This window comes from Eleginops maclovinus, chromosome 10, assembly GCF_036324505.1.
Source record: "Eleginops maclovinus isolate JMC-PN-2008 ecotype Puerto Natales chromosome 10, JC_Emac_rtc_rv5, whole genome shotgun sequence".
NCBI lineage: Eukaryota > Metazoa > Chordata > Actinopteri > Perciformes > Eleginopidae > Eleginops > Eleginops maclovinus.
The window spans coordinates 19,674,398-19,702,336 of NC_086358.1; the positions used below are offsets into that span (position 1 = coordinate 19,674,398).

Below are 27,939 nucleotides of genomic sequence, written 5' to 3' on the forward strand. Positions count from 1 at the left end.
TGTAAATCATGCCGCTCGGTGTTTATAAATCCATCTGAGTGACATCAGCAGTGAGAAGGTTTGGCCAACCTCCCGTCTCTTCCTCTGGGATAAAAGCATGTGGAGTAGCCTGGAGGTTCTGCTGTTCCCCTGCAGGAGCTCCATGCTGCTCAGCCTCTAACAGCTCATCTCCTGCCCGAGGTACAGCGCCGGATCCGGACAAAGGCTGAAGGAAGGGAAGGAGGCTGAGCGGAGTAAAGCGCGGCTCTCCTGCGTTATGTTGGGCAACAGGAAGAAGGCAGCTCAGGGGGGGAGGAACGGAGCCGGGACGTCCGAGGCTAAGGCCATCGACCCGCTGAGGAACCTGGGTGAGTGCTACTGTAATCTGGATGTGTGCATTGATCAGAGGGTCTGACACTGATGTGGTTAAGGGACTCCATTCATCTCCGACATGCGACCTACTGTACCACTCACTGTACCGTTATCCTCACCCCCTCACCGGGATGAGCAGGAAATATTTCAAATAAACTTTGTTAAATAATAATAATAATAATAATAATAATAATAATAATAATAATAATAATAATAATAATAATACACGTTATTTAAATAGCACACATAGCAGATCATTAGAACATCAAGGATACACCTTAAAAAAGGAAATTAAAAGGCAATAAAGTAGAAGTAGGAAAGCAAAATAAACCAAAACAAAGCAACATTCAAAGAAAAATTGTAAAAATAAAAGGCTCATTGTGTATTTTGGTTATGACCTCAGGAACAATCAAGAGTTTGAGTGTTAGCTGAACCATGTCACACAGATCTCGTGGAGCAGATCACTCTGTTATTTAAAAACGAATTGTTTTGATTGATATGAAGTAAAAGGTTGCACAGAAAGATTGTCTACATTCATCATAATTGTGTTGATTATCTTTATAATTATATCGATCCATCTCAGACCAAACATATTTGTGAAAATTCTTATTACAAATTGTACTGAACCTAAGGTGTCTTACTGCCCAAGAGCAGAAAAACAGCAGAGCTTCATTGGAGAGGCTGAATAGTAAATATTTTTCCCTTTTTTGATAAATGACTAACAGAAGTAACCAAATAAAAAAAGTTTATCTTAAAAGAGTAAGGATAGTGTATGTGTTGAAAGCTAATGGTTAATGAATGAATGTCTGTTTATAACTTGTTAACAACATGTATTGTAAGTTGGAACCCCAACACATGGCGTTTATAGTTTTGATTAAAACAATACAGACTTTTAAAATCACAAAATGTGAAAAGGTGACGGATGTACCACTCAGTCCTGTGACCAGAGGGGTGATCTTGGATCATTTCACTTCGCTTTTCAACTAAAATGAAAATTGTGAAGACTTATGAGCTTCCATGGTATCAATGTCACATTTTTATTCACCTCACACTGAGAGCTTAGCTTCCACTCTGCAGGGACGGGCTGTGTGTGTGTCCAGACTGATTTCAAACTTTTACGTCCAACATGAGAAAAAGTAAACATTTACCAGCTGATCAAGCAGTTCTCCACAACCAGAGGGTATATATAGAGTCACATGTTTCCAGGTACTGTTGCTCAGTATGTTAGCAGCTTCTCTTCACCGTATTCTTCTGCCCCCTTTAAACTATATGCAATATGTGCAGTTCCATCAGACAACTCACGTGTGTCATTAATATGTTTATTAGAAACAGTATATAGTTTGAGTTTGGCGTCTAGGCTCGGGCCTCATCATTCCACATATTAACATAGTACATTGAGTGATGATTAGATAACTATCCCCCGAGCCTACAGATGGAAGCTGGGGAGGAAGCTGGGGTGGTGGTGGGGCAGGCGAGCATCACCAAAGTGAACGCAGCAGCAGCAGCAGCGAGGTGAACACATTAGCAGCGTGGAATCAGCAGCAGTAGCAGCAGCAGCAATAGTAACAGCAGCAGTAGCAGTAGTAGCAGCAGCGAGGTGAACACATTAGCAGTGTGGAAACAGCAGCAGTAGCAGCAGCAGCAATAGTAACAGTAGCAGCAGCATTAGCAAGGCAGAGGTAAGCGGACCAAATTGCTTAAATAGAGCGCCAGGTTAGGAGACTATGTTTGGTTGGTTGCAAGTGTGACGAGGGGCGTTATGTGCGAATGTATCATTGGTGCTCGAGTTGACTGCCTGAACTAGCTCGCAGGCTTCGCCCCATTTCTGTACAGTTCTACAAGTTTTGTCAATTTTTTCGATCCTGTAATTTAAGGCTGAATATAGTACTCTCAAAACTCATTTCATTTGGTAATGCTCAGAAAACTAAATCAAAATTCAGGTCAACTTAAGTTTATGGAGAGTAGGAGGAAGTCATGTGAGGTAAAGAGCCACAAAGTGAAGATGTGGTGGATGGAGGGGTAGGATAGGAACGTTCCACAACGTCAAACTGAAAGTCAGTTGTAACTTTTATCATGCTGACAATTTATTTGAACCCAAACCGCAATCCTTTCCAAATGCTGACCACGCACTTTTCTTATGATTCATAGTTACCCACGTGTTTAGAACTGTGAAAATGTCCCAGTGTGTAAAAGGTCACTCAGGGTGTCATTGGCAAACTATTGTCATATGAGAAATATGTTTTTTTTATTTGGATAAACTGACGCTTTAAAATATGATCCTTCACTTAGACAAGGCGAGGCAAGCTTATTTATATAGCATCTTTCAACACAAGGCAATTTAAAGTGCTTTATAAAAATGAAAGACTTTAAGAGCATTAAGAAATAGTGCAGCGGAAACGCATTCAAAAATGACCCTTTAATAAAATGATTTACTTTGACTACACCTAGATGCCTAGCTTTTTGTTGTTCTGAACATTGCCGACTGAAGCTCAGCGCCTGACTTTTTTTAATAAGCATGAAAGCCCTCCATAGTTTGCCTGCAGAGACAGCTGCAGCATTACTGAGAGTAAATGTCAGAGAGGAGCCTGTTAACACTCACAAAGGTTTACAGTAGCAAGCTGTGGAGCAGCAGCATTTACAAACCAACTGCGACCACATTCTTTTGGTTTCAACATCCAGCTTAATACCATAATTCATATTTATTGTTGATAAGTTAATAGATATTTAATAATAATAATAATACATTTTATTTGAAGGCGCCTTTCTCGGCACTCAAGGACACCGTACATGATACAAACACAAAGACAATAAATGTTGTTCTATATGATGTGAAAAATAACTAACATAACATGTTATAGGGAACTAAAAACACAAAATGTAGTCTTTAAGATAGCTTAATTCAGTCAACCAGTTCCACACAACTGGGTTGAACAAAACGGGGGAAAGCTGGTAAAATGATTGTTACTACTCTACGTGGTTCAGAAATCATCTCATAATCTTAATTAAATCCTACATCAAACTGACAAATTCTTCCTTACCATTGACAACTCCACAGTCCCCCCCTCCCCCCAAGTTAAGACTCTGGGTTTCATCCTCGACAGCACCCTATCTTTTGAAGCTCACATCAACAACATTACTCGATCTGTCTACTTCCACCTCCGCAATGTTAACCGTCTCCGCCCATCACTCACACCCAACAGCACCATCCTTCTCATCCACGCCCTCGTTACATCCCGTATTGATTATTGCAACTCCATCCTCTCTGGTCTTCCTCAAAAATCTCTGCATAAGCTCCAACTGGTCCAAAACTCAGCCGCCTGTATCATCACCAGAACTCCTTCCATGGATCATATCACTCCAGTTCTTCAACAACTCCATTGGCTCCCTGTTAAATACCGCATCGACTTTAACATTTTGCTCTTCACCTTCAAGGCCCTTCACACTCTTGCACCTCCATATCTCTCTGAACTCCTTCACACCTACACTCCCTCTCGTGCTCTCCGATCCTCATCTGCCTTCCAACTCACTGTACCTTCTGCCCGCTTGACCACCATGGGGTCAAGAGCCTTCAGCCACTCTGCCCCTCGTCTCTGGAACTCTCTCTCACAAGACATCCGCAATATGGACTCACTCTCAACCTTCAAATCCTGCCTGAAAACCCACCTTTTTAAACTGGCCTACTCTGTGCCATAATTACTCTAAACTGATTGTTGTTTTTAAGTCTTTCTTTTTTTTAAGTCTGGAATTAATGTTTGACCTTTGTTGTTGCTTGTTCCTAATTATGCTCTGTAAGGTGTCCTTGAGAGCTTTGAAAGGCACCCATAAATAAAATGTATTATTATTATTATCATGGAATTATATCAGATTAACTAAGCATAACGTTTTTGTAGAATGTTCTTCATTTAATTGAATACTTTTGGCTATCAATGTTAATGAGCCTTGTGAAAGTTACTGGGTGTACAAGTTTAGTAACAACTGATCTTAAAGTAAAGTGATTTGTAATAGTGCCCCCTATTTTAAACTTTTATGTTACAGGCTGAGTTTGAACGCACAAAGAGAAGTTGCAACTTGCCCCTAACACTTTAGTATTTCCACTCTAATGCTAACTACTTCAGTACTTTTTTCACTTTCTACATATTTGACAGAGTTACATGTGAAGTTGCAGATAAACATTTCATATACAAAACATTTTTTAAAAAATGTACTGAAGGTTTTCAAATTTAAATCAAAGGCAACTCAGACCACCTACAGCATTGACATGTTTTACCTTTACTGGAATATTGTTTCATTGTCTTCTTTTTGCTTTTTTTATTCAAGACAAGAATGTCAGTGACATTTTGTCAGTAGTTTTCCACGCCTGCAACTCCAAGTGACTTTAGACCCACATAGATAGCCTAAACATGAGAAATCACATGTACCATAATATAACAATCTGTGTGTGTGTGTGTGTGTGTGTGTGTGTGTGTGTGTGTGTGTGTGTGTGTGTGTGTGTGTGTGTGTGTGTGTGTGTGTGTGTGTGTGTGTGTGTGTGTGTGTGTGTGTGTTTGGCCTTCTCATCGTCTCTCTGTAACAGCGTTTGTCGCAACAGCTGCATGCTGGGTAGTCTACCTGTGTTTTTTAATGTCACTTAAAAGAGGTCAACCTGTTTCTGAATGACACAAAAACAAACACACACCCACTCAATTTCTCCCCTGCTCTCCTTATTTACAGTAGCTCTCTGCTGTACACAGGGGAGTGTGTTTTCACAGTTTGAAAACACCTTTGTGTGTGTAATGACCCGGCCCTTCCAAAACCACAGTGAGACTTCTGTTGAGTTGCTGAGTCCTGCTTACTCAGCACACACTCAGCAGTATCTGTGAAGGAGTTGGAAGGCAATGTTACAGTACTTCATAGATTATTTTTTTGCAGCTGAAACAAACTTTCTTTTATTTAGAATATATATGAACATATCCTAACTAACCCCTCAGTACACATAGTAGCATTTTACGTAGTAAAGCCACAGGCCTCTTACAGCACAATTTAACACAATCCTCTCAGGAAACTACAGATAAGATGCATTCCTAACATTCTGACGCTCATTACAACTACTCAATGGTCTTTGATCAGATTGTCAGCTTGTAGTGTCATTTGGAACATGTCTCTTGTTTTTAAACCAACTTTAACATTTTATTTTTTATTTTTGTATTTGTTTCGTTATTAAGGAGTGCAGATTTAACAGACAATAGAACCATTTTTCATATTTCCTGGTTTTGGTTTTGTTATTACAGGAAACTACCCCATTTGTGTTAGCCTACATATAAGAAAACAAACAGAACCTCCCCACCCCACAAGAACTGGAAATTTGGTCACATTATTGTATCGCTTACATTCCTGATACATTTCACATGATAAAGAACAAAAAACACACCAACAATTACAAAAATAATAATGAATAAAAACACAAAAAATACAAAATACATTTTAAAAATAATAACTAGAGGGGGAACATATAGACTTACTCAGAGGGTAGAACTTTCAATTAATTAAAATATGATATAAAGGGCTGCCATTTCCCATAAAAACGTCTCTGAACTGCCTTTCAATTTTTTAAAATGTTTTCTTTGTATATCTTAAAGCCTTTCTTTCTTTATGCTAAGCTATGGTTATTACATTTTGGCTCAAAGTACATCCATCTCATACAACATGAGCCTGGTACTGGTCTCTCTCAGTCAATACATGTATTTTCTCAAATGTTAAACTCTTCCATTAACATACATTTTATTTATGTGCAATTTATGTTGTGTTTAAAACAAGTAATCTCCTATTATGCTCCAGGTAAAAACATTGAGTACCAACGAATGGTTCATAACTGCCTTTATCGCAACATTTTCCAACTTACACTATGCACTCCTCTCTGCTTATCCCTTCAAATCAGAATCTGAATCCCTTTATTCAAAGACAGCCAACATACTAACAATCCCCCTCTGACTCGAGCTGCTAGTGAAGGAATAAGGACAGAGATCAGTCATCATCTGGATGAGGCTTAAACGTTTTTGCAGGGTCAGACCCAGAGTAAACAATGAAGACTTAACAGCAGCGGGATTTAAATAGATCCTGCTGTCGTCTGAGGTATAAGAGAAGAGTTGAAGACAGAGTTCACAATGGAGGTGTTTTACCGTTCAGTCAATCTTCCAATTTCATACAACTCTGCATCTGCACGACAGGAAGCCAACAAAAGTTCCTAGTTGGATCTGTTTTTCCAAAATCAACGATCTACCCTCTGGAAGGTACCACCGTGTGTCAGGTGATGCATGGCTTTATACGCCTTCCTCCGCTCAATAGTATCATAAAAATATATTTTTCCAATAGTAAAAAAAAAACTGTTCACTGTTCAAAAAAGCGTTCACAGTCAGTTATTGAAGTAACAGCAATAATGTGTTTATTAGTCTTTGTATTATTTGAGAGGTATTAAATCCATTTTTTTCAGAGTCAACAGCTATTGAAGCCCCAAATAAGCATTCCTTTTTTAAAGAAGTAGAAGACATTTCTTAGCTATGCACTGTAAAATACATAAGAAACGTGAACACTGTAATATTGACTGTAACATAGAGCTGGGTGTCATCTGCGTAATAGTGTAATTTGATGGTGAAGCTGAGGATAGTTAGCTTCAGTTGGTTAAAAGTACTGGTCTAAAGCCTTCAGTGATGTCCTATCTACCAGCGAGATTAGCAGTTATCGTTAACAGGATATTCTAACAGAAATAAAGATATTACACTGATATTAACACATGTATGTATGACAAAATGTGATCTGGCTCTAACACAGCTACATTCAGCTGAAAGGCACATCACTTTTCATCTTTCTAAAAGTCTCAGACTCTGCTGTAACTCTTCCACTTTGTCCTTCGTTCATTTCTCATCTTGTCTTCCTTTTCCTTCGCAACATGAAGTCCTCATGTCCCTCCTGATGTCTGTCCATACCTTGGCCTTTCTAGCCACACCCAGAATGTCAGAATTACAGACCTCCCATACGAACCTCTGCGGTCCAACAGATGTATATAAATATGTTCACTAACTTCTAATTGTGACTCTGCTCTACTCTTCCATTTTCTTCTCTTTTCATCCTCCCTTCTCCTCACCCCACCTTCTATAAGTGCTGCGGAGTTATATTCTGAGCATACTAACTGACATCCTTTACACAAGTTAATCAAGTTTCCATGACATCTGCATTAAACTTCTTTCTGTCTGTTTGCTTGAAGGAGTGCAGGAAGATGAGGATGTGAAGCGGATGCTGCAGGGCTCCAGCATGATAAAGGTAAAGGTATAGCTAGTTAGTATACAACTCATTTATTTTGTTGTTAGTTATCCGTCATTGAGATTTAATGGGTTTCTTTAATACATTTAAAGATCCGCTCGCCTCGCTGGCAGAAGCGTCGAACTCTGAAGCTGCTGGAGGACGGAGTCACTATCTGGTGTCAGTCCCACAAGACCACCAGCTGGGCCAAGGAGCAACAATCCTGTGAGTGTGTGACTCACAATCAACTGCATAGGAATTCACCATCTCAAATTAACGTTGATTCTCATTAAATGTATTTCACATCACTATATTAGATTAGTTAAAAGCAATATTATTAAGTTTAAATAAAATATATCAGGTTCAACATAATATTATTGCTTTAAACTAACCTAATACAGTTGTGTGAAATCTGTTGAAATAATACATTTAATTAAAGTCAATGTTTCCGTTTTTTCAGTGCATCTTAAAAACTGAGTTTGTGATTCTGGAGAAACAATATCATATATGAAATCAACACCCAAATTAATATAACCCCCACCCTACAGTCCTACCGTCCTTTTGCCTCTCACTGGCTCTCTTAATATCCTGATGGATTTTCCCCCGCTGGAGAAATATACAACACAAATTAGGAATGACAGGCAGGGTACAAGGTAGAGGACATTTTGAAACAGAACAATTGGACATCCTCAGGACAGCCACTGATTAGTAGTTAAAGAGTACATTTATACAGAGCATGTATACGTAGGAGGTTTCATTTTAGGATTATTTTTTAGCATTAAATGGCAACTCAGAGTGTGTTTCCAGGTGAATGTGTAAAAGTTGTGAAAATCTGTTTGTGTCCCCAGTGTGAAGGCTTATAAATAGCCCTAAGTGATGTGGCGAACCGTGTCTTTCACAACTGGATCTCCCCCCCCCAACCCCCTGATTCGAATTTGATTCTTAGGTCAGACGGACGTCACAGAGGCAGTCACTTACTTGAATTACTGGTACAGTGTTGGGCGTTGGACTGCCTGTTGTAATATGTCCATCTTTTCAGTGAATGGTCGTCTTGAAAATGGTACTAACAACAATTCTGCAGCAACATCATCATCACCTGTTGCCATTTCAACGTAAAAAAAAAACTATAAAACTTCAGATGAAAATGTCTCCAGCCAGTGAACTAATGGGTCTTCTAGAGTACCCTGGAACCGTAGGTAAATCTGAAAGAATACGCACATTGCTACAAATCCATATATGATTGGTTGATCAAATTGTCAATCCAATCGATGCTCTCATTCAGTTTAAGGGGTCAGGGCATTCTATCAAGGATGTAGAGTACCCTGGTTGAAGGATATTCTTCCCAGAGAAATATCTGATTGGTGGCGTTTTTTTTAACACTAAACCACTCAAATGTGTAGTGCATGGACCGAGAAAGACACTGAAATATTACAAATCAACAACACAGATATGATTCTCATTAATTCATTTTATTTAAATTGTATTTGTGTAATTAATCTTATCTGAGGGTTCCAAGTTCTTCTCTGAATACCTTGAAGGCCCTGACGGTTCACCACTGCTGTATCTTGTATGGAGGTAGAGAGAAGTGACTTTATCAGACATATGCAGCCTCTAGCTGGAGACTGAAGGCTACTATATGTAAGCTAAGTGGTCCCAACCAACCAGAGGTTAAGAAACCATCTCCCAGTGCTAGTTGCTAACAAGCAGGCTTCTCCTTTGCCAGAAGCACTCGTTGCTCTGACTGGGCGTGATGGTGAAACATGGAAAGACTGGATCTATTTTGGTTCACTCGTGTTCTGTAAGGACCTGCTCCCACAGCCACTCTCCCTCTTCCCACTATCTGGGGCTCACACACCGTGCATGATTATAGAGCTCCCTATTTCCAGCAGCCGGTCCTGCCGCAGTTCAAACGGTGAGATTATAGGACATTATCTGGTGGTGGAGCCGGCCTTGATGCTGTGGTTTGGTGCTGTGTAGTTACCATCAGACCGAGCCACTGGTTAGCCTCCCAGAGCGGGACGGCATTTAATTGCCACAAAGCTAGACCTGCTGACGATGTGGTACAGTGTGTGTGTGTGTGTGTGTGTGTGTGTGTGTGTGTGTGTGTGTGTGTGTGTGTGTGTGTGTGTGTGTGTGTGTGTGTCATGTTTCCCCTCTCTATCAGTTGACTGTATCTTTTTAACAAGAACTCATTTAGGCTGAAGTGGACTTGATGTTCGTGTCTCATTTTTATTGGACACCGTAATATAACCTCCTCTCTGATACACACTCTGCCTTCTGAAAACTCTTAAGTAGTTTTAGCCGGACTCATGTGGATATGAGAAATGGAAGCTGGTCAGCCTCACCCAGTAATTTATCTCAGTCATTTTACATCAATGTGTCTGCAGGACTGGGTGGTCTATTCCAGGACTTGTGAACGGATAAAGTTTGATGAGGTGTAATACCCATAATATCAGGGTGCGGCCTCAGTGTTGACAGGAGTTGAGAGACGTTCAATAAGATAATTGCATTTGAAAGAGTTATTGGGGACTGAAGAGTTGGAAATATGCAGTATTAATGAATTATATATTTGTTTCATGTTTAATATTTATGGTCTGGTTTCAGCAGTGAGAAGAACACTTCATAGACAGCTACAGTATATACACATCATAAATAACGGCTAAATGTGAAAATTTGTAATAAAGATATCATTTCATTTCTATTGGTTACATGTCAAACAATCCAGCAGATAAAATAATGATAATATGAAATGTTGCCTACCATAATGATGGTACTATAGCACCTAGGAAATAAGTAGAAACACCAGTCTACTGTAAAACAGAAATGTATAATACATTTGGTTACTTGACAAAAATGTATAATAAAACTGCAACTTTGCTCCTATTTGTTTGTTGACCTAGATGTTTGATGAGCTTTATTTACAAGTCAAAGAGCAGCAGCAATATTCATATTAAAAATATGGCATATGAAATAAATGATATTCTTGAAGCTACTAACAGAAACATAGTAGTAATATTCTACAGCTGCACACATCACACCACAGCAGGATATACATTTACAATGTTGTACTGGCACTTTTATTCAAGGAAATGATCTAAGTACTTCTCCCACCACTGGTTCAGCAAATAATGGGATGTTTGTGGAAATGTTTTGAGTTGAAATAGTGAATTAAAAATATTTGGGAGGCAGCTACCACTGTGTTGTGTTGTGTTACTCTGTACATACTCTCTATGAGCCACTTTCCAAAGACAGCATTTGGTATATTTTGAGCAGGATTCCCTCTGCTGTGTGTGTGTGTGTGTGTGTGTGTGTGTGTGTGTGTGTGTGTGTGTGTGTGTGTGTGTGTGTGTGTGTGTGTGTGTGTGTGTGTGTGTGTGTGTGTGTGTGTTGTCAGGTACACACAGAGCTGTGACTGTAATTGTGTGTGTAGTTTCTATTATTTCTGTTGAAACCACTTGCAAATAGAGGCAGGCAAACACCAGCTGCTGCCTGGTCGGTGGTGATAATTTGTTTCTCTTTTAGACAGTGTGAGGTCAGTATAAAAGGAGACATTTGGGAGCAATCGAATGGAAATGACCATTACTGGGGTGCTGGATGAACATCAGGTTGAATATATCTCACATGTTTGTGAGCGGAACACTTGAGGAAACCTCATGTTTGACAGAGAGCTCTCCCCGGAATAAAAATGTGAGTTCAAATTTAGCAGGACTCCACAGTGCAGCACTTATTTATATCCAAACCAGTGTTGGAACTATCTCAATACACATTCAATTTCCTACTGAAATACAGTAAAAGCTGCTATTTCAGCATTCCAGTTAAATAGAAAACCCAACATCTCTGGGAGCATGTTCTCGTCTGTACCCTGTAACTATGCTTTCCTCTTGACTCGCAGCACAGGAGGAGTGTGTGTGGTTACTCCTGTAAACAAAATCCAAACTGCAATCCAACTTCAACACAGAAAATGACATGGCGTTTTAGAATGCAGTGTGAAAAATATTAGCAACACTGAAACTGAAGCGTTGACTTTAATTAAATGTATTATGTCAACGGATTTCATATGACTGTATTAGGTTAGTTGAAAGCAATAATATTAAGTTTAAATAAAAAATATTAGGTTCAACTTAATATTATTGGTTTGAACTAACACAATACGGTGTTACTAACACAATACTAATACAGTTGTGTGAATATTTATTTTAATTCATTTAATTAAATAATACATTTAATTAAATTCAACGCTTCGGTTTTTTCAGTGCACCTTAAAAACCGAGTTAGTGGTTCTGGAGAAAAAATATAATATCAACACAACACCAAAACAAATACCCCCCACTGGTCCGACTGTTCCTCTGCCTCACTGGCTCTCTTAATGTATTCATGGATTTTCCCTCGCTGGAAATGGTTGTGTATTAACTTTGTTCATTCCCTATTAACAGAGCCAGGAGTGTGTATGAAGATTTATTTTCAGCACACACACTGAAGGAACAGCTAGCGGACTGTGAGGCGGTCGCTGAGTCTGAATAAAAGTGTAATTCATTAGAAGTGCTGACTCCACCTTCAGTAGGCAAGATAAGTCCAAGAAAAACAAATACATGATAAGAGGTAATATATTATTATCTGTTCCTGGTATGCTGCTCAGATTTGTTTGTGTGTATGTGTGTGTACGACAGATTGAGTCTTTGTGTATGTTAGTGACTCAGACTGACCACCTTAAATACACACACAGGCAGAGTGTAGAATAATAGCATAGACCAAAAAGTGTCTGCTAGAAAATATACTGTACAAAGTATATTTGTAAACAAGTTTATACTGTATTTTACTACAGTTTATTGATAGAGCGGGTAACTGAGTATAAGTTGTGTTATAACATGTAAGTTTGAGTCAGTGGATGTTACACATCAGTCAAATCTAATTGTCAAGTTGGATGACACCCTGGTAATTTTACATCAAAATGAGTTTAAATAGAATTGGAGCATAAAGAATACATTTGTATGATTTATGGTTATGGTAGGGTTAGGGTGGGGTTAGGGTGGGGTTTGTCTTAGGCAGTGAACACATTTAGAATCCTTTTGACCTGAAGGTAGAAGCTCCCCCTTAGAGTTATTCTTTAAATATGTGGGGGATGCATTTTCAGACAGTTTCTTCTGGTGAACATTCATAGGGTTGCACACACTCCTCCACACAGCTGTCCTTCAGTATGTTATGTGAGTTTTAATGTAAGAACGTACGAAAAAATGTCAAAATCAAGAAGCATCCCCCCCACACACACTCAAGAACTGACAATATGACATCTGACATTCTTACCCACAACTATTCTCTCCAGCTCTCTTTTTTATTCCTGACACAACGGTTCATATCTGTTTACATATGTATGAATATAACAAAGATTGGAACAACAGTGAGTGCAGTCCCACAGATATCTGAGACAACTTGGCCCCCCATCTCAGTGTCTTGAAGCCTTTTGGTCTGAATTCCAATTTACAAAAACAGTTTCCCAAGAAATTGGTATCTTTGATTGTATTTCTAATGCCCTATGCCAAACTATGGGGTGAGGGCCAAATGCGGCTTGCGGGCCATTTTGAATTGGCCCTCAAATTCTAAAAGTATAATAGAATATGGCCCACACATTTAACTTGTGATTGTCTTATATTGTACTTCTTAAATATATCTAAAAATATATTAGATGTGTTAATAAGCCCAAATACAAATCTTAGTTGATAAAAAAAAGCCCGATAAATTATTTCATAATAAGCTTTAGGTATAGCCTTCATATTCCCCCTTGTTATAAGCAATCTGAGACTTCTGTTTTAAGGAATGAGCTGCCAACACTTTTTGTAACAAAATAAACTAAAGTTTTAAACCCCATGGAGAGCTGGGATGTAGGCTGTTGTATTACTTAGCATAATTTACCTACATTTGATTGATTTTGAAACCTAACTTATCAGATAATATATCTCACCTCTAGTGAGCGGCCCAGCCCTTCGAATGTTTTTCTGTATGTGGCCCTCAGTGCAAAAACACCCCTGCCCTACAGTCAGTGCCCATACAGGTGTTCGTGTGCTCTGTACATGGCGATGCTGAAAGTTAAACAGTCAGTGTTTGGGGACGTGTTCCCTTTTCTGTTACAGACCTGTAATTTGTGCTGTACACATGATCTTACTTAGTTTTAAAGTTGCTTCACCTTAACCAAAGTTTATTTTCCATGGTTAATTTGCTATAACAATGGCCTTCCCCTAAACTTACCCTCTGCAGTTGCTCTACTCTTCTGGCCCTCCACGTCTGCTGCTCAGACATTTGACTCCTCTCTAAGATAACCACAGGAGACATAATTCTTCTGACTGGAGTTTCTAATTTGCAAAAGCTGTTCCTGGAAGAATGGCTTCTGAAAAGTCTTATTTTAGATGTGAAATATTTAATTTTCATGTCCCTAGATACCACATTTCATTGGTGAAAACATACTGTAGGTTCAGGACTGACACTAAACCAATACACAAATTTGAGCGATTAATCAATGAAACAACCAAACACTTGAATATAAATTGGGTGGATAACTTATTTGTATTTACTTATTATTTATTCTTCTTCCTCCATCTGTTTCTATCCTCTAAAACACCCTCAGTCTCTGTCATGGAGGTGGAGTGTGTTCGTGAGGGTTGCCAGTCAGAGACATTGCGGCAGAAGCTCGACTCAGGACAGGAGCAGAGGTGTTTGACGGTGGTCTTCAAGGGTCCCCGCAAGAGTCTGGATCTGCTCTGCCAGAGCCAGGAGGAGGCTCAGCACTGGGCCCGCGGCATGAAAACCCTGCAGGAGAGGGTGGAGAACATGAGCCAGAAGGAGAAACTCGACCAATATCCTAACTGTACTTCAAATTGTAGAACAGGATACACTGTTTATGCAGAGTCAACAGTGACAACAATAATCATACTTTCTATAAATACATATAAGTCACTTAGATTTGGAATAACTATCAAAACGTTTTTGTTTGAGGTCCCTTCAGCTCACTGCAAGGAACCTTCCATCCCAAACCAAATTGCCAGTGTAACAAATATATGTAACTTTTCTAATCCTCACTTTTTGGATTAAAGTAACACAGGTAGAATTAGTCTGTGCCTGATATTAGTCAAGTACTTCATGTTTTGCCCCCGCTGCTTCCTTGACTATGTTGGTTTGCCACCTGGATCCATGCTTACCTGAGTCGGGCCGACCACAACCACGATGATAAAATGAGCTATGAGGAAGTCCAGACACTGCTACAGATGATAAACATCGACCTGAGTGACCAGTATGCCCGCACTCTCTTCCAGGTACAAACTGCACACATACTGTATGTAAAGACACTGACCCTACATCCAGGATTTCAATCAGTAATTAAAGAGTCCTCTCCTGCTGATGTTCAGGTGTATATCAGTATGTAGTGTCTCTACTTTAAAGAGTCCTCTCCTGCTGATGTTCAGGTGTATATCAGTATGTCTCTACTTTAAAGAGTCCTCTCCTGCTGATGTTCAGGTGTATATCAGTATGTAGTGTCTCTACTTTAAAGAGTCCTCTCCTGCTGATGTTCAGGTGTATATCAGTATGTAGTGTCTCTACTTTAAAGAGTTCTCTCCTGCTGATGTTCAGGTGTAGATCAGTATGTAGTGTCTCTACTTTAAAGAGTCCTCTCCTGCTGATGTTCAGGTGTATATCAGTATGTAGTGTCTCTACTTTAAAGAGTTCTCTCCTGCTGATGTTCAGGTGTATATCAGTATGTCTCTACTTTAAAGAGTCCTCTCCTGCTGATGTTCAGGTGTATATCAGTATGTCTCTACTTTAAAGAGTCCTCTCCTGCTGATGTTCAGGTGTATATCAGTATGTAGCGTCTCTACTTTAAAGAGTCCTCTCCTGCTGATGTTCAGGTGTATATCAGTATGTAGTTTCTCTACTTTAAAGGGGGTGTTTGGGAGAGAAACTCCCTCTGGAGGCAAAATGGTGATTTTAGCCTTTACAGACCATTAAATACACAAAAACCTATAGAACACACTACAGGAAAGGGAAAACCCTAAAAGCAATATAGGGCCTCTTGAAGGGACTTTTACATTTATCGGACTTCACTGATGACGGACCTACATTAACTGTGTGTTGCTTACGTGGACTGAGACCGGCTTGAGAACACAGAGTGGTAATCTGTGTGTCCTCTGTTTCTCTGATAGAAATGTGACCAGTCAGCTGACGGCCGTCTGGACCACGGGGAGATTGAGGTGTTCTGCAGGGAGTTGTTGCGGAGGCCAGAGCTCGATGCTGTGTTTATTCGCTACTCTGCAAATGGCTGCGTACTCTCCACTGTGGACCTGAGGGATTTCCTGAAGGATCAGGGGGAGGACGCTTCACTCACCCATGCCCAAAGCCTCATCCTCACCTATGAACTCAATGCGTGGGGTACGGTGCTAAGTAACAACAGATTGCAAACATTTATGTGATAACCCATACGACGCTCTAACTAGCACTAGAAGTTAGAAGACGTAAAACGAAAAGCATCCAGCAGCTGTTCAGTGTTTATCAGGAGTTTGTAGAGACTACAATAAAGCTGAAACGAGTTATTATTGAACTTAACATGGCTTCGAGTCAGATCGTTACAATTTAGAAGTGGAGGGTGAAAAATTCTACAGTAGCAACAAACAACTATTTGCTTTATGGAGATATGGCGTAGTAATGACACCCTACAAAAAGAAAAGCTAAAGCCTCTGAGCTTTTTGGTGTGCGTGTTGTAGTCCCTTTGTAACCTCCAGGTAGCTCATCACTGCGAACAAGGCGGCTGACACTAATATCGTTGCATGATCACTAAAGTATACTGACATTTGAAGGAAAATATTCAGCTGCAAAACTGAAATGAAAAAACTGAGGCACATAATTATTTGCTTATTTAATATTTTAACGAGCCTTTATCGTTTTTAAAATGTTTCAACTGAGATTCACCATCCATGGTACTGCTTGTACTATACTCCCTCTCAACTTTAAGTAAATTATATTCATTTATGAAGGTAAGGAGGCCAGTATACTCGATACCCAGTTATTTCACTATATAATATTCTCCTTTTTATTGACGAGCATTTGTGCCTTTTGCCCAGTACAGCCCAGAAGAACCAGTTCATGACTCCTAATGGTTTCACCATGTACATGCTGTCCAAGGAGAACTGTGTGTTTGACCCAGCGCACGCCAGGATTTACCAAGACATGACACAGCCTCTGGCTCACTACTTCATCTCCTCCTCTCACAACACATACCTCACCAAGGACCAGCTGACTGGGGACAGCAGCACAGAGCCGTACATCCGGTGAGAAATAACACACACTGTACACACACACTCTGTCGTCCAGGTAAAGCTGATTAATCAGCAGAAAGGCTAGGTAATATTGCCTTAATCCACTATCCTGATACAGGTCATTCATATCTGGATAACAATGCATGTCACAATACGGCATGGTTTTAGGTTATTCAATAAATACAAAGTCCATTTGAAATGTACACACCCTAAAACGTCTTTGTCTCTACTCTTGTGTGAATTAAGTACAAAAGAAACATTTTTGCTCTTTTTCAATATAGATTTTGCAAAATGAACATAGCAATTTGAAGTGACATCATACAGAAGAACAAATCAAACCATACACCGACCATTTTTACATGCATGCTCACAAATGCAGAATACTCAGATTATAATGATGTTGGATTTGATTCCAGTCCAGTTTGTAAATTTCATTGAACTGAGTGGTATGTAACGTATGATTGTTACTGCAGGAACAGATATATTTTTGTTACATAATGGGAAACTTATTCAGTATAGGTAGGGGCTGCTTTAAACTGACGCAGACAGATATGTTAGCGCTCTAGCAGCTTCCATAAATGCCACATTAAAAACTTTGGTTGAGAAGGAAGTCAGTGAGGCCATAGAGATAAGCTCAGGAAGAAGAGGCAGATCCAAGCCTGACCCTGACTGGGGAAATCGTAGGAACTCTGTAACCGGACGGACATGCTTGTTCTTTAGAGGAGGTAGTGTTGGAAGACAATGAGGAGCCTAACTTTTCCCTGGGAGAGATCTCAGTTAGAAAGCGCCACAAGGCGTGTGGGAGCCTGGAAACAGTGCCTGTGCACAAGCAGACAGTGGTGGTTCCCATCTTTATAAAAGAAGAGCAGTGGCTCTGCTTGAGTTTTATCTGGGAAAGTATATCAAGGCCTTTTAGCAATAAGAATATGTTAGAACAGGAGGAAATAGCCATGATGATCAACAGGTTGATGTGGTTCTGCTGGCCTCATCAAATGGTGACCTTTAGTGTGCACTGGGACAGTTTGCAGCTGATTGTGATATGGCGGGGATGAGTTGTTACCCAAGTAGAAGGTGGACAGGTGGACTTAAGGCAGTTGTGAATAAAAGCGTCCACAATGAGGTTTCCTTGAAGTGTGTTTGGTCTCAGCAGCTGGAAGGAGCTCAGAATAGAACCAGGCCTGAGGTGGTTCAGGCCCTGATAGGGATGACTTTGTGAAGCTCTCTTTAGAACAGAGATATCCAAACAGCAAGGAACACATCCCCAGGGGGGCGCAGCAGAGTTCAGAGGGGGACACAAAGGCAGCAACATGAGACAAAAATGCTGCACTAGATGCTGAAATATTAAACAGAGGCCTATAGGGCCTTCGTGTGGGGACAGGAATGCTGATTATCTCTGGATGCTGTTGCAATCCAAACTAATTCCCAACAGAAAGTAATAAAAGGCACAGATTATTTACTAACTCTAAAATGACATGTTTTCTCTTAGAGCCCTGAAACATGGCTGCCGCTGTGTGGAGCTGGACTGCTGGGATGGAGATAAAGGAGAGCCAGTCATCTATCATGGACACACACTCACCTCCAAAGTGCCCTTTGTTGAAGTCATTCAGACCATCAATGACTATGCTTTCAAAGTGAGTACTAGAATCATTTTACTAGCAAGGTGCAAAATATACAGGCGTAACGTTATGAGACTTCATGCAGGGGTATCAGGTACAGAGGAGCAGTGGTGTAAAGTACATTTACTTGAGTATTTCCATTTTAAGCTACTTTGTACTTTTACTCCACTACATGTATGTAATCCCTTTAGTTACAGATCTGGATTAATGGTGGTAAATATCAGCCCTTAAATCAGACTGTAGTTCACCTGGAGTAAATCCAGCAGCTACCCTGCAGTATACAAAGCCATTCAAACTAGCTGCACCTTTACCAGCTCTGAGAACACTTTAATGATCAATAATTATAAAACATATCAGAGATATTATTCTGAAATGGACCAATCAAACAATGACTACTTTCACTGTCACTACTTTAAGTACATTTAGATGAGAGTACTTTCTACTTTCACTGGAGGAACATTTTGAATACCTTTACTGTGACAGAGTATTCCTACACTCTGGCACTTCTACTTTACTCAAGTACAAGATCTGAGTACTTCTACTTTACTCAAGTACAAGACCTGAGTACTACTTTTACTGGAGGAACATTTAGAATGCAGGACTTTTACTGTGACAGAGTATTCCTACACTCTGGTACTTCTACTTTACTCAAGTACAAGATCTGAGTACTTCTACTTTACTCAAGTACAAGATCTGAGTACTTCTACTTTACTCAAGTACAAGACCTGAGTACTTCTACTTTTACTCAAGTACAAGATCTGAGTACTTGCTCCTGTGCGGATGAGTATGAAAAGGTTCCAAAATGAGTTTTATTCATTTGTTGATGATCATGTACTTCTAAAAACAAAACGGCATAGAATTGATGTGTACAATGACAATTATTCTGACTGGACATATTCCCCTGTTCCCCTCAGTGGAAAACTTTCCTACCTGATGTGTTCCATCCTCCCTCTGTTCCAGGCGTCTCCCTACCCTCTGATCCTGTCTCTGGAGAACCACTGCTCCGTGGAGCAGCAGACGGTGATGGCCCGACACCTGAGATCCATCCTGGGGGACAAACTGCTCACCAAGCCCCTCGACGGTTTGGATCCTAACAAGCTGCCTTCTCCAGAGGTAAGGACACTGTAGTTCCCATAAGCAACACTCCATTTAATAAAATGAAAAGTAAGAGACAAAGAATATACAGTACCTACCCGCACTAGACCTAGCCTGGAAGGTGTGTGTGTGTGTGTGTGTGTGTGTGTGTGTGTGTGTGTGTGTGTGTGTGTGTGTGTGTGTGTGTGTGTGTGTGTGTGTGTGTGTGTGTGTGTGTGTGTGTGTGTGTGTGTGTGTGTGTGTGTGTGTGTGTGTGTGTGTGTCATCATAGCACAGTGAGGACACGGATACCCCCACTCTAGCAGGAATTACAGCAAGGAGGTTTGAGTTTTTGGCCAGGTGTTTGTATTTGTATCTGTCTGTGGACAGATGTTTTACAATGAGATAGCATTGCAAACAGTGTTGGAAGAACAAAAGTACAAATACTGCGGTTTTTAAATACTCCATTACAAGTAAAAGTTGTGATTTCAAAATGTTAAAGAAAGGAAAAAAGTAATAGCATCAAAATGTACTTAAATTACAAAAAGTAAAAATACTTATTCTGCATGATAACCTATTCAGAATCAGAAGTATTAACAACTAAATTTACTTCAAGTATCAAAAATAGAAATACCTGTTCCGCATAATAGATCTTTTCACAGTATTATATTATTATGGTTATTATATTTTCCTGTATTTACACATAAGTATTGTAGTTGGTCGATGTGGACCACATAAACATACGCTGTAGATTCCAGTACTGCATTATACTATATCAGCATAGATGTGTTATTTTGTGTACAATGTAACTAGTAACAGTGAGTAGTATAAAGTAGCATTACTACTGAAGTAATGTACAAATATGTCGAAAAAAGTACAATACTAGAGTAAAAGTACTTAGCCGCTACTTTTCAGTGGAATGTGATGAGGTTAAAAATAGCCAGTGAGAGGCTGTCAGACAGATTCCTGTGCTGGACCTCACTCTGACTCTCTTTAATAACCAAACTCTCTGACTCTGTTAGGAGAGCGTCTGTTAGGATTATGTTAAAAAAAACGTCTTCTGTCAGATGGGACAGCTGGAGCCATCTGCCTCTCTGCGTCTCACTTATACTACATTTCAGAATCATAACGTGTAGATCAGTGCGCTCACTCATCCTTCAGTAATCACACACCCGTGAGCCACTCCACGTGTGTGTCTGTCGCTACACTCATTTCATATCATTTGCTGTGTGTTTCACTCAGTGTTTTCTTCTTATCTGACCAATGTCATACAGTTATATTTCTATTTATATAACTACCACTTATGATACAAGTGGCTTGGAATCTAGTGACAATCTAGCAAAGTGTGTGGGCTGCCAGGCTGATTATGTAAATGTGTAGTAGGTGAGTATGTATGTTGATGAAGGAGGTGATGGTACAGTAAGGAAAGGGTTACTGCAGGATCAGGAGGCTGAAATTAGAAATAAAGCACAGTACTGGAGGGTTAGGTTAGGGTTTTTATGACTTAAAGGAATACTTTTCCCACAAAATGCTCAAAATGTATATGTATTACTCAGCCTAACCTTGAATTGTTTCACCTATCAATGAAATTAAGTAAATCTGGGCTAATTTAACAACAGCCAAAACACACATTTCAAACTCTCACACCACTCTAGCAATATAATCTGTCTGATTTATTTTGTCGATGGTTACTATTTCAGAAACACACTTTTTTGTCGGGCTAGGTCTTATTCAGTCACACACACATTTGTCTTCTTGGGCTTCTGAAGTGGGGAAAATTTTACTAGGTAAAAACTGTCACAGAGGAAAGGAATCAGGATTCAAATGCAGGATAAAGAGAGGTGGTATAAAAGTATAAACAAAAAGAAAAGAGCTAACAAAAACCAGTAGCAAACCAGGAAGACTTGGAGGACACAGGAAGGCAGACGAGGGAAATCCACAATAAGGAAGACAGGAAACTAGGAACCAAACCAAAGAAACAACGACGACTTACTGACAGAGAACACTAGGGAAGGGAAGACTAAATACACAGAGTAATCACCAAACAGCAGGTGAACACAACCAGGCACATGCGGGAAATCACAGGAAGTAAAACATGACAAAACACAAGAAGAAAAGGCATTTCAAAATAAAACAGGAAACACTAAAATAATGACATTACAAGTTCAAAACGTTTTTAATGTGTATTGTGTGTAATGTTTTGGTTGTGTGTGCAGGACCTCAAGGGTAAAATCCTGGTGAAGGGGAAGAAGGAGCAGGTGGTGGGGGGGTGCTCGTCCAGCTCCTCAGACCTCAGCTGCTCAGACGAGGAGGCCAAACCCAGCAGCAAGAAAGAGGAGAAGAAGGTACTCCACCAACTCACTGCCATCCCAGCAGCAGTGGCCCTGACTATTTGTATACTAATATGATGAGTGTGTGTGTCCCCGCTCAGCCAGGAGTGTCTAAGCTGAGTCCTGAGCTGTCAGATCTGGTAGTGTACACCCGCAGTGTTCCCTTCAAGAGCTTCGAACAGGCAGCCAGAGGCCCAGCCACTGACATGTCCTCCTTTTCTGAGAGTGAAGCGCTGAGGCACGCAAAGGACTCAGGTATCATGTGACCACCTCTGCTTGTAGTACTAAGAATGGCTGTAGACTGACGGGTACCAATTTAGTCTTAAGGTTTTTCTTCATTTGTAATTGGACTAATTGGGCTTCTCCTGTCCTGCCCTCCAGGGATGTACTTTGTTCGTCACAACAGCCACCAGCTCAGCAGGATTTACCCATCAGGCCAGCGCCTCCAGTCCTCCAACTACAACCCTCAGGAGATGTGGAACGCAGGCTGTCAAATTGGTGAGTGCTGATTTAATGTAAAAGAAGCAGACAGATTTAACAAGTCACACATACCTTCCTCTCAAAGGATTCAAAGGCTTTTTTGACATATGAGTAGTAGCTGCAGTTTACATATGTCACTGAAAAACGTCAAAGTCACAGGCAGCTCCAACCATGCAACATGAATATATATAAACCGGGTTGGGAGGGTTGTAATCCGTTACAATAACTTGTTATATGTCAAAAAATGTAACCAGTAACCTAATCTGAGTATCAATATATAAAAGCAATGTAAGCTGATTACTTTCCATTACTTTCGGATTACCTTGATATCAAATGCAATGCAAATATAAACAAGAGAAATTAAAAAACAATACGTTGTTTTTTACCTGCGTAAGTAATGTAACCTTAGAAAAGAAGAAACCAAGATATTTCATATAAAGAATGTATTAACAGTATTATTAATACAGGAATGGAATGTATTTCTGTTTAATAAATCAAATGTCCATCTACTGCATTACAAAAATATATGTATTTGAAATAAAAGAGGAACTAAAGTAACCTAAATATAAACCATAAAGAAAATGCATTCAGTACGTCTTCCTATAACATCTTGATCTTTATTTCAAAATGTATTGTAACACAGAAATCCTGCTAGTGATATCTATTGTTTTTAAAGTATTCTGATTAGCTATTTTTAAATGTAATCAGAATCAAATAGAGTTACCTTTTTTGTATCCTGATTACTTCATCTCGCTACATGTATTCTGATACTCCAAAAGCCTGTATATATAAATATGAGACATAAAACAAAATAAAAAATTGTGCAAGAAGAAGCTGAATACAAATAAAATAGTGCAATAGAATGTTGCAAATGACATCTGTTCGGTCTAACGGTGTGCTTCCCCAGTGTGCCGCTAACACAGTTGTGTTTTCTCCAGTTGCTTTGAATTTCCAGACTCCTGGTGAGCAGATGGACCTGAATCAGGGCCGCTTCCTGCAGAACAATCAGTGTGGATACATGTTGAAGCCTCCCTTCCTGTGCCAGCTGGACACTAAGTTCAACCCGGAGAATGTTGGTGGAGGTCCGGGCCACAGACCTGTGCTGCTCACTGTCCGGGTAACGCTGCCCTGAACTGTCAATTTGTGTTGGAGAGAAAATGATTAGCATAAAGCTACAGGAGGGTTTTAAGTTGGTCAATCAATGTTTCTGACGGCTCTGGTTCTTAGGAGTTGTAATGATCCACACTTTTATGGTCGCAATTCTTTTTATTAAGATTCCACAAGGCATAACCAAAGTTTTATGCTACAACTTCAAGAAGTGAATACACAAAGACAATAAGCTATCATTTAGCAATGAAAACCAAAGTATACGGGTTTACAAATGAGACGATAGTTTGCACCGATACAAACACACAAAGAAAAGACAACAAACAACATTCACTGCCAGTAAGCCTCATACACACAAATATTCACCAGAAATGTGATTAAATGTAATGTGATGTATACATGATCCACATTTTTAACATGAGCGATGGAGGAAATGTTAGCATCAAATAAGAGTGTTGTTGCATTAGTGTCTGAACTGTAGACAAGCATTTTATGCTCCATTATTCAATGATACTCTAATGAAATGACACTTGGTTTTATTGGTTTCCAGGTTATCTCAGCTCAGCAGCTGCCTAAACCAGACTGGGACAAACCCAGCTCCATCGTGGACCCTCATGTGTGGGTGGAGGTTCATGGTGTTCCTATAGACATCAACAAGAAGAAAACTCCTCATGTGGACAACAATGGTAAATGCCTACTCTGTTGACCAAAGAACTTTTATCTTAATAAATGGCAGTAGCAAAATGTTTAGATCATACTTATAATGCATGGCTAATGCTAATGCTAATGCTAATGCTAATAATAAACCTTGAAATGTGGTTGAAAGCAGAACATCCTATAGTAAATGGACCCAGGTAGCAAACAACTACCACGGACATCATAGAATCAGAGGATGAAACCCTCTTTATTAGTCACATACATGCACACAGCAGAGCACACGCATAAACACTGACAGATGTTTTATGTAACAAAATCCACTATTATATAATTAATAGTGTAAAATAAAATCCAGTTTGAAATGGAAATGGATAATTTTGTCAACGCACACAGTGAAATGTAGCTTCTGCATTTAACTCATCCTACTAACAGGAGCAGTGGGCAGCTAATTTATACACAGCACCTTGGGAACAGTTTGGGGTCTGGGGAGTTGCTTAAGGGCCCCTCGGCAGTGGCCAGGTGGTGAACTGGTACCTCTCAGAGGACCAATCCAATGTGCGTAATTGTTCCGTTCTGTTAACTGAACCAACAAGTCCAAACAGCTGCCCCGTTATCACTTACAATACACATATTTGGAGCATCTCTGCTGGGCTCAATAAAGAGGAGCTCTGACAGGGCTGTGGAAGGAACCTCACACTGCATGATCAGCGAGCAGGATTTCCCACATCATTCATCAGGTGGATAACTCTGTTAGTAAGTGTTCTGGCTTGTTTCAGGCTTTAACCCCCGATGGGACTGCACCTTCAACTTCACCGTCCATGCTCCTGACCTGGCTTTGGTCCGCTTCCTGGTGGAGGACCATGACTACACCTCCAGCAATGACTTCTTGGGACAATACACCCTCCCTTTCACCAGTCTCCGTACAGGTGTGTGTGGGGACAGTAGGTTGCCAGTGCAGTATGAGTGATCATGGGACCAGTGGTTGGGGTGTAACTATTGAGTATTTTCTCACTTTGCTACTTTATACTTTTACTCTTCTACATTTTGTTGGCAAATGTTCTACTTTTTACTCTACTACATTTAATCTTTAAGTTAAGTTACTAGTTACACTGCACATCTGGATTATAAAAACAAAATATAAATCAACTGATACGTTAATATACTTTATTATAGGTTAAGCTAGCCAGAAGTATTAAAACAATTATAATAATAAGTGCAATATTCAGAATCAGATTTTTTTTTACAATTGTAACAAATGAAAAATGTATACAAAATTCAATCAGTATTTACACAAAATGTAATTATGTGGGAATCTGAGTACAGTCAAATATAATAAAAATCTGACAATACTATATACAACTGTACAATTTAAAAAAAACAACAAGAGAACAAGATATTGTTGAAGTTATGAACAAATTAATGCATCAATAATTATAATACAATTATCAAAAAAACATCTGATGTTTAAATGTTCCTTTCTGCACGACGAATACTTTTACTTTTTACCCTGTAGTATTTCTACTTTATCTGAAGGGAATAATCAGACTGCTTCACTGCTCCTGACCTCTTTCCTTTCTCTCTGCAGGGTATCGTCACGTCAGACTGCTCAAAGTGGACGGCTCCAGCCTCTCGCCCTCCTCCCTTTTCGTCCATCTGAAGGTGACCCCATGTGAGAGCAGCCCCTCCAAAGCATCAGCCAAGTCACCAGCCAAGGCTTCAGCCAAGAAACCCTAACCCCGTCCCTGCCATAAAGCTGCATGAAGCATGAACACATCTGCCAGGATCCAGACCAACACAACGACTGAGGTCCTACTGTTTTTAAACTCATGAAAAAAGAGGATTGTGTTGGGTCTCTTCAAACCTCTCAATGACAACTAGACAGCAGAAGTCTAATATGCGACCTCCTGACCAAAGTTTGGTGCTAGATTTTGTCCATAAATTTTAAACATAAACAACTCCGAGCTAACCTCAAACTTGTTAAGTCTTGTGCTGTTTGAACAACAGCTTCTTTTTAACTTATTGTATCTTATTTAAGTTTAAAATCAAAACAGTCTAGAAAGGCCTGCTGGTGTGTGAAGATTGACTGAACTATGCAGTCATTTTCTACAAACAACCCTCTCATGTGACATGTACACTGACGGAATTATTGGTCAGTGCAGAAATAAGTAGTAAGTTAGGTTTCATTTTAAGCTTCTTTTGTACCATGTATTATATCCTGCAGAACCCAGGTTATAATCTGATGTTTACAGGCATTACAGTAACCTGTTGACTGTAAATATGTGTGTAAAATTAGGACCCTATCCTAATAAAGCTGGGGTTCCAATGTGAAACTCACCCTATACTTTATAGCGCAATCTGAAGATCAGGGTTATTTGTTGGAAGATGTTACTGTAGATCTCCATGATGAACAGTTCCTGCCTGTCTGACATGTGCTGTACAAATGAATCCAATCCCAGCACGTTTATAATGTTGTGTTAAATGGAATACGTGTTTTTAAGGGATAACTTTTTTGTTAAATGTCAGACTGTATTTTAGCTCCACACAATCTTCATCATATTTCTATGAATGACCAAACTATATTATTAAGTAGTTATACTATTGATAGAATTTGCTCGGTTGTGCAATAGCGAAACGATGATGCGCACTAGATAAATCTGCTCCCTTATGTTAGCGTGTTAGATGAGATATATATGCATTTGCTTTACAGTAAGTTTGCAAGAGTTTTCTCTGTTTACTCTGTGTGTAGATGAGTTCTGTGCAGGTCAAATGCTGTATGATGATCCTGGCCACTGTGACACGAATACTTGATTAATGTCAGAGTTTGAAAAGATTATAAGATCATGTTAGACATCGCTCTGTAAACTCATCTACTGTAGAGAAAGGGTTTTATACATTGCTGTTTTTATCGAGGAGGGATGTTTTGTATAAGATGGTTTTAGAACACTCATATTTTGTTTACACAAGATACAAACAACTATGAACATGTTATGTTTAGGTAATCTCACAGATAATGTAATGAATTGATGGACGTTTTATCAGGACTGGGAGCTAGCCTAATTCAAATATTCTCCAAGCATGTGTAAAATGCATGCTGGAAATTGGTGAATTAATCCAAATATCTTTTGCATCGTGAGAAGATTAAAAAAAGAAGATATCTCACATGAAGCATTGTCTGCTGAGACATATTGACAGATCATATTATGCTCAAATGTGGAGTTTTAGAGCTATTGTCAATCATTTAACAATCTCAGATAACATTTCTCTCTGTGTATACAATATTGCACTTACTCACTTGAATCAGGAGCGAACATGTACTTAATTTATGGTTAAAGACCATTTTTAACTGTAGCAATGATAACAAAACTGTAACTGTACAATTCAAAGTATTGACTTTGTTGTTATTTATTGGATTTTGAAGTATTATACTGTTTGCTTTTGTCATGCACCAGCGGTAAATCAACCTGATGTTATTTATCGATGCAGGTAATATATTAAAAATGTTAGAATAGAAAATGTAATTCTGAAAATATTAAAACAAAATGAAGAACTTCACAAGGCCACACAGTGTTAAAGTGACTGAGGTCCAGCTCTCCACCAAACTTTTTTACAGTGGAAATAATAAATAAGCATATGTTATTTTGCTCTTGTTTGTATTTTCTTTTTTTTTGTAAATGTGTGTGGGGTTTGGGAAATGGTGTGTAGACGAGCTTCAAAAATGCAAGTTTATTTACCCATGTACCATTTATATTACTCTGA

At 39.4% G+C, this 27,939-nt stretch overlaps 1 protein-coding gene across 1 annotated transcript; it reads left to right on the forward strand.

The window, feature by feature from the left end:
• Window positions 1-6: 6 nt before the first annotated feature.
• LOC134870532 (1-phosphatidylinositol 4,5-bisphosphate phosphodiesterase delta-3-A-like) lies at window positions 7-27,819 on the forward strand. The gene is made up of 16 exons (XM_063892724.1): window positions 7-347; window positions 7,589-7,644; window positions 7,737-7,848; window positions 14,240-14,468; window positions 14,795-14,924; window positions 15,810-16,035; window positions 16,730-16,931; window positions 18,406-18,550; window positions 19,496-19,648; window positions 21,826-21,954; window positions 22,041-22,194; window positions 22,321-22,437; window positions 23,358-23,536; window positions 24,077-24,212; window positions 24,960-25,109; window positions 25,769-27,819. The coding sequence occupies exons 1-16, from the start codon at window positions 257-259 to the stop codon at window positions 25,915-25,917; spliced, it is 2,358 nt and encodes a 785-aa protein (XP_063748794.1). The 5' UTR covers window positions 7-256; the 3' UTR covers window positions 25,918-27,819.
• The last annotated feature ends 120 nt before the right edge of the window (window positions 27,820-27,939 follow it).